The 6,858-nt window shown below is 48.4% G+C and overlaps 1 protein-coding gene across 1 annotated transcript; it reads right to left on the bottom strand.

The window, feature by feature from the left end:
• On the bottom strand, window positions 1-2,223 carry SPAG11B (sperm associated antigen 11B). Its single transcript, XM_028526905.2, has 2 exons — window positions 1,896-2,223; window positions 1-253 (listed from the first exon to the last, which is right to left on the bottom strand). Exons 1-2 carry the CDS (start codon window positions 2,080-2,082, stop codon window positions 105-107), a joined length of 336 nt encoding a protein of 111 aa, XP_028382706.2. The 5' UTR covers window positions 2,083-2,223; the 3' UTR covers window positions 1-104.
• Between the last annotated feature and the right edge of the window lie 4,635 nt (window positions 2,224-6,858).

The raw sequence follows: 6,858 nt of genomic DNA, 5'->3' as shown, positions 1-6,858 counted from the left end.
TGGATTAAATCCACAAAGGTTTATTGAGCACCTACTACAAGCCACGCAGGCCGCTAAGCCCTGGGAGCACTTGAAGACCCAGGCACCTTCCAGAAGCCTGCAGCTCAGGTGTCCGCGTCCGGGGGCAGGCAGCACCTGTTCCAAGGGTCCGAGCAGATGTCCCCCTTTTTCTCACCAGAACGGCAGAAGAAAAGCCTGCAGGTCCCATGGCGCAAAAGGCAGATAGTATTTCGGATTCCAGGCGGAATGTCCCCTGTGGGTGCAAGAGAACAGAGCTGGCATTTCCTTGGTGCAGAGAACCAAGCTGGCACCCAGCCCGCAGCCTGACTCCAAGGGGTGACTCTGTCCTTACAATGTTGACTCTCTCTGGGCAAGTTCAAGAGCACCTGTACATCGGTACATCGGCCCCCTAGCTCTAAATCAGGAAAGATAATCTATGTCGTTACCGTACACCAGGGCTCTCCAGCTTCCTGGGGGTGGATGTGAGTGAAGGCATTAGGGAAGGCCAGGAGGGTTTAGGGGGACAGTGGAGTAATGGAGGGGCGAGTCTCAGTCCCCGGGAGGATTGGAAATAGTTCTCAGCTTGTGGCTCAATTTTTAGGGTTTTTTAAAGATTTTATTTATTTTTAGAGAGGGAAGGGAAGGAGATAGAGAGAGAGAGAGAGAGAGAGAGAGAGAGGGAGGGAGAGAGAGAGAGAGAAACATCAATGTACGGTTGCTGGGGGCCATGGCCTGCAACCCAGGCATGTACCCTGACTGGGAATCGAACCTGCGATGCTTTGGTTCACAGCCCACACTCAATCCACTGAGCTATGCCAGCCAGAGTCTTAATTTTTAGTTTTATACCCTGCAATGGAAAGCATAAAATGAAACCTCTCTCTTCGCCATAACTCACGGGTGTGTAGGTCAAACACAAGTACCTGTGTTCCCATTAGGAAAATATTTTACACTTGTCAGAAGAAAAAATATTATAGCTACGTGAAGTGATGGGTGTTAACTAGGCATATGTGCTGAATATTTTGTAATATATAGATATCAAATAGATATAGCTATAGAAATGAATGCAATGTTATTTGTCAATTTAAAAAAAAAAGACATTTTTGCCACGTGGGAATGAGGGAATTGAAAGAAAGGTCTTATGTCAGGTCTGCAAATGCCAGCGATGGTGACTAAAAAAAAGCAAAACTAAAAAGTCCCCAAACACCCACAGCGCTGGGCCTGCGTGAGTCTGACAACCTTGCACCCTGTCTCAGCCACAGATGAGGCCGACCTCCGATCCCGCGTCCTCCCAGGCTTGGGGAGGACAGGGAGGCGACGGGGCGGCCCCGCGTGTGACGCAGGAGGAAGGGCTGGCGGCCCAGCGGTCTGCAGCGGAGGAGTCCAGCCTCGCCCGTCCCAGTGAGGCCTTATTTCTCCTTGGACAATGCGCGTCACCGGCCACACCTCGGTTTTCTCACCCGTCAAGTGGGCTCCACGTGACCACCCCCCAGGACTGTGATTGTCACTGGCCCAGCAGAGCATTTCCCAGGGTGGTCTCCTCTGCCTCCAGAGTGTGGAGCTGCCACGGAAGGTCCCCAGTCCCTCCCAGCTCTGACATCCCGGTGACTGCCGTCACCTTCTAAAGACTCTCACACTGCAGGAGCGCTTCCTATTGGTCCCGGAGCACAGGCGCCCCTTGGCCTTTAGGATGACCCTGACAGTTCATGGGGGGATGAAAACAGCCCAGAGCTGAGCCCCAGGGGGCTCCCCCTGTGTGTCGGGACAGCACGCGGACACACCGCAGCCCTGTATGGACACACACACACACGGGTGAATTCCCGCACCACCACCCCCCGCCTCCCCGGTTCCTCTCTCTGGGCCAGCGGCGGCTCCGGCGCTGGCAGGGACGCACTTACCCGAGGTCCTGGGGACCAGACAGTGGAGAACAGCGAACAGAAAGAGGACCTTCATGGGTGCGGTCTCCCTCGGCCTGCCCGGCCCTCCTGGGCGGGAGAGCGAGTCTGCCAACAGGTGCAGCGGCGTGGAGAGCACACCGCCCGGGAAGGGGACATTTATAGGCTTTTGGGAACACCGGTCAGGCATGAGCACATTTATCTGGTCTGCTGAGTAAGGCTGTGGGCAGAAGGTTCTGAGTGCTCTTCTCCCTAAAAATAGACAGGCTCTTCTGCCCAGAGGAGCAGGGCGTGACCAGTAACCCAGGAAACCGAGGCTGAAGTGGAGCAGGGACCCCCCCGCCAGGAGCGACTGCTTAGCCCCAGGCTCTGTGCCAGGGGACAGAGACACAGGCGGGCAGAGACGTCGCCTCTGCCCTCAAACAGCAGGACACACAGGTTCCCTCTCACGCACACTCCCAGCCGACAGAGGCTCACAGGCACCCGGAGACAGGTTCAAGGCCGGCTATCCGAGCTTCCTCCCCCCTCACGGCGGTCAACAGAGCAGAAATGTGCCACAGAGAGCATGGGACAGCACCATTCCCACACAGCAGCGGGCACAGAACACCCCCGTGGGTGCTCCTCGCCAACACTCTGTGTTTTAAAGAGGAGGGAAGCTGCTGGAGAAAACACACAGCATTATTTTAAACACTTGGCAAACCGGATCTATGTATTAAAAATCAGGAAGTTGTTCAGGGGAAGAGGGTAGACTGTTCTCTCATTTGACCAAGTTTTCCTGACCCCAGGGGGCAGCAGTGCAGTGGGGGACAGAAGGCCACGTCACCAGGCACTGGGGAGAGCTCTGTGGTGTGCGGGGGTGGGGTGGGGGACCCGGTGGGGTCCTGCTGAGAGGGGGATGTGAGGCAGGTCTTCACAAGGGTGCCGGCATCAGAGCAGGGTCTGGAAGGATAGCTTCAGGTAGGTCTAGTCCAAGGTGGATGCCGAAGCGCCCAGCTGATGTAGCTACACACTCGCCCGCCGTGGCTGGAGGAGACCCAGCGCCCTTCGATGTATTTCCCTCGCAGTTCCCTTCTCAGAAGTGAAGGCCAGCTCTCCTTCCCGACCCGTCCCGTCCCCAGGCCTTCATGACGGCTGTCACCAGGCTCTTCCCAGTCCTTCCTTCCAGAGGCTGTCTCTGTGCCCATAAGCACTCAGGCATCTCTGCCTCCTTTCTGCATGAACAGCAGCGAGCTGTCCCTGTTATTCTGGACTTGCCCTGTCTTAGCTGACATGTCTCGGAGATGTTTGGAGCAGGTGCCTGGAGCGCTTCCTCATTCTGCATCGCAGCTGCAGGGGGTCTCCCACCTCGTTTAACCAGTCCCGTCCGGAACAAGCATGCCTGCCCCCGACACTCACCTGGAACGTGGATGTTGACTGGCACACGGAGGTCAGGTGTGGCCCAGGCTTCTGCAGGCGAGAGAGGCCACAGAGGAGCCATGTTGTAACCAGAAGAGGTGAGAGCCAGGCATTCGGTTTGGAGATGACATGCTAAGAAATATTAAGATTAAAAAAGATTAAGCAAAAATGGTGGGTGGGTCCTAACAAAGAATACCCTTATTCACTGGCCTTTCTCCATCTTGTTAAAAATATGTGAAAATTGGACTTAAGAGGAAGTGATTTGGGAACTAAAAGTTACTTGTCTCTATTTGGCAATCAACAGGTCACCCTGTACGTAACCATGAATTAAGTAATTATAAAATAGATATCTAGGGGTGTGTGTGTACGTATGAGACCCAAACAGTAAATAATAAATCTGTTAAAATACGAAACTCTTTTCCCAGGGAGCATTTGTTCTCAATACATCTCTGAAATCTCCCCTGGTAAAATGGGTGTGAACATATGGGTGAAAAGGGTGTGAAGTTAGCTTCCACCCTTGAAAAACTGGCTTTCATAGCGAGGTTACAGCCTACATTCCAGGGTTCCAGTGAACAGTTATGACTGCATGCTCCCCTGTTCGGGGAGAATGCAAAGCTATCAGAAATGAGAGTTATTGTCTGATAAAACACCAGAATGCTTATATCCAAATACATGGGCCATTTAAAAAGTCACCTTGGTGGACGAGGTCATAAAAAGTGCATTTTATACCTTGTATTCATTCTTGCTATTTATACTGAATTAGGAAAGATTTAAGGTGTTTTTTTTCCTAGCAGGAAAGCCCCTGCTCAAATGTTGTTGTGAAATAAGAGTTTGAAAATTGTTTCCTCTATTGTTTGGAAATGTTATAAGCTATGTTGGAAAATCAGCTCATTTGGGGGAGAAATAAATGAATGCTATCAGGATTTATCACCAATAAATTTCTTATACGACTTTAATTCCGAGTCACAGACTTGAAAGGCGGCTGCTGAGGAAGGCTTGCATTACTGGTTCTGGAGGCTCAGGCGTGCCGTTCCAAAGGACAGCAAACTAGAAAATCAAGCCCATTGGGCAATCTCATTAGTCTGGTCACAGGAACATAAAGTCCTATAATTACAGGGTTGGAAGGAGCTAGAGCTCAGCTGGTTCCAATATAGAAGGTAATTGTTCTGAGGTGCGTCCCATTCATATCAAAGGGGACAAAATAAGAAGAGAGAAAAGATACACTTGGGTTTGCAAACATTTGACAGTAGCAAAACATGTATGTGTATTAACAGAGAATCTTGATGCAGTTCAACAGTCGTAAGGCAAGGAACCCAATTAAAAAATAAAGTGAGCAGAGAACTCCAATAGACTTTTCTTCAAAGGAGAAATGCAGATGGCCAACAAACACATAGAGAGACACTCAACGCCAATGGTCACCAGGGAAATGCAGCTGAATCCACGGAGATGCCAGTTCATATGCACCGGGGTGGCCATAAACCACAACAGCAGCAGACTGGAGAATGGCAGGATGCAAGGATGGGGAGGAATTGGACCCTCACCCATCACTGGTGGGAATGTCAAATGGTGCAGCCACTATGGAAAAGTTTGCTGCTTCCTCAGTAAGTTAAATATAGGGTTATCATATGAGTGAGCAAATATTTACAAACATATGTATGTGTACACACGTGTAATGACAACAGTATTCAAGTAAAAACGTGTACATGGATGTTCATAGTGGCAGTATTCACAATAGCCAGAAAGTGGAGATAACCCGAATGTCCATCAGCCAATGAGTGAATACACAAGCGTGTGGGACAGGCACGCAGTGGGGCATCCTTCATTAACGGCAAGGAAGGACGTACTGACACACGTTCTCACATGAGCGGGCCTTGAAAACTTTGTTAAGTGAAATAAGGAGGACACAAAAGGCCACATGTATGGTTCCTTTGATAGGAAATGGGAAGAGCTGGCAAATCTACGAGGACCGCATGTAGATGAGTGGTTGCCTAGGGCTGGGACGACGGGGGAATGGGGAGTGTCTGATTACTGGGCGTTTCCTGTTCGGGTGACAAAATGTGGGACTAGGTGGTGATGGTGGCTGCCCAATGTCGGGAATGTACGTAATGCCACCAAGGTGTACACTTGAAAATGGTTAAAATGGTAAATTTTGCATTGTGTGTGAGTATATGTTACTAGAACTAAAAGAAAAAACCTTGAGGATTTTTGGTATCATATACTAGCAGAACAGAAAGGATCTGCCAATGATTGTGCTGTTACCATCTTCCTCATGTTCAAGAAATTGGTGCACCTGTGAAGAATAGTTCCTGTGAAGACACAGGAGCCAGACCTTTGCCCAGATGCAAGGTGTCTCCCAGGTAACGGGTTGTGATGCTATGTAGACAAACACATGCGTGCACGAGATACCCACCACCATGGACCACAGAATACACTCTGCGGGTAGTTCTGAAACCCAAGGTAAAACTCTTTCACTTCCACTTTTCTGCCTATAGGTGGCAGGCAACGCATAATTCTTATTGGACTTGGGACAGATGCCTCCCTGAGACAATTATTTAAAAATCCATGAAAAGAAAAGGACTGGGTGTCAGCCACATTTCCAAACAAAATAAAAAATATTTCACTAATCTTATAAAATGGAGAATGTATCCAAACTAGTGCAATAGTCTCTGAAATCTTAATACACTCGATAGGCTCCCTGGCCAGATCCTCCTCCTCTCTAGGGGTTGGACTTCTCCACCTGCAGAATAAAAGTATGGTGGGTTCAGGTCTGTTAGAGTCGGAACGTTATGCAGTTCTTCGATCTGATGTATAGAATGTGCTGACAGTAATACAATAATAATGAAATTGACATATGATTCAGCTGCCAGAAAAATTCCTATTGGAAAAAGACCCTCGTAATACTATGCTACTGTGGATTCAAAAATGATGTGTGTTTCCATGGTATTTCTGGACTTTTTATTTGGCTTCATGGGAAACATGAGGCAGTGACTTAAAAGTTAAATGATGATGATCAAACAGAAAAAGATTTGTTTTTTTTTTATAGGATCAAGTAGTCATAATACCTTGCTTTTGTACTTTTTAAAAAATTAACGGTTTTTTAAAATACTTTTTTTAGATTTTTATTTATTTATTTTTAGAGAGGGAAAGGAGGGAGAAAAAGAGAGAGAGAGAGAAACATCAATGTGCGGTTGCTGGGGTCATGGCCTGCAACCCAGGCATGTGCCCAGACTGGGAATCAAACCTGTGATGCTTTGCAGCCCGCACTCAATCTACTGAGCTATGCCAGCCAGGGCACATTTTTTTATAGGGTCAAGTAATCATAATACCTTGATTTTGTACATTTTTTTTATAGTTGAAAATCAACTTTCACAAATTTTGTCTCTTCGTCAGCCTTTCCTAAAGGTCAGCAGGTCAGTTATGGTTCCGGCTTTAATAGTTAAGGAACAGAGTGTAAGGAGGCAGGTTTGAGGAGACCTACAACTCTAGTTTGTAGCAGGGTTTTTTCCCCCCGCATATGTGGTTGTAATTTCAAATCTACCTTCTTTCATGTGTATTAATCATGGATGGTCTT

This window comes from Phyllostomus discolor, chromosome 11 (genome assembly GCF_004126475.2).
Source record: "Phyllostomus discolor isolate MPI-MPIP mPhyDis1 chromosome 11, mPhyDis1.pri.v3, whole genome shotgun sequence".
Lineage (NCBI taxonomy): Eukaryota > Metazoa > Chordata > Mammalia > Chiroptera > Phyllostomidae > Phyllostomus > Phyllostomus discolor.
This window is presented reverse-complemented; position numbering and strand designations above follow the sequence as displayed.

Bases quoted from the DNA above. Each gene is read 5' to 3' on its own strand.
- SPAG11B (XM_028526905.2), bottom strand. From the start codon at position 2,082: ATGCCTGACCGGTGTTCCCAAAAGCCTATAAATGTCCCCTTCCCGGGC. The intron at 254-1,895 runs GTAAGTGCGTCC...TTGCACCCACAG, and splicing joins TCTGGTCCCCAGGACCTCGG to GGGACATTCCGCCTGGAATC.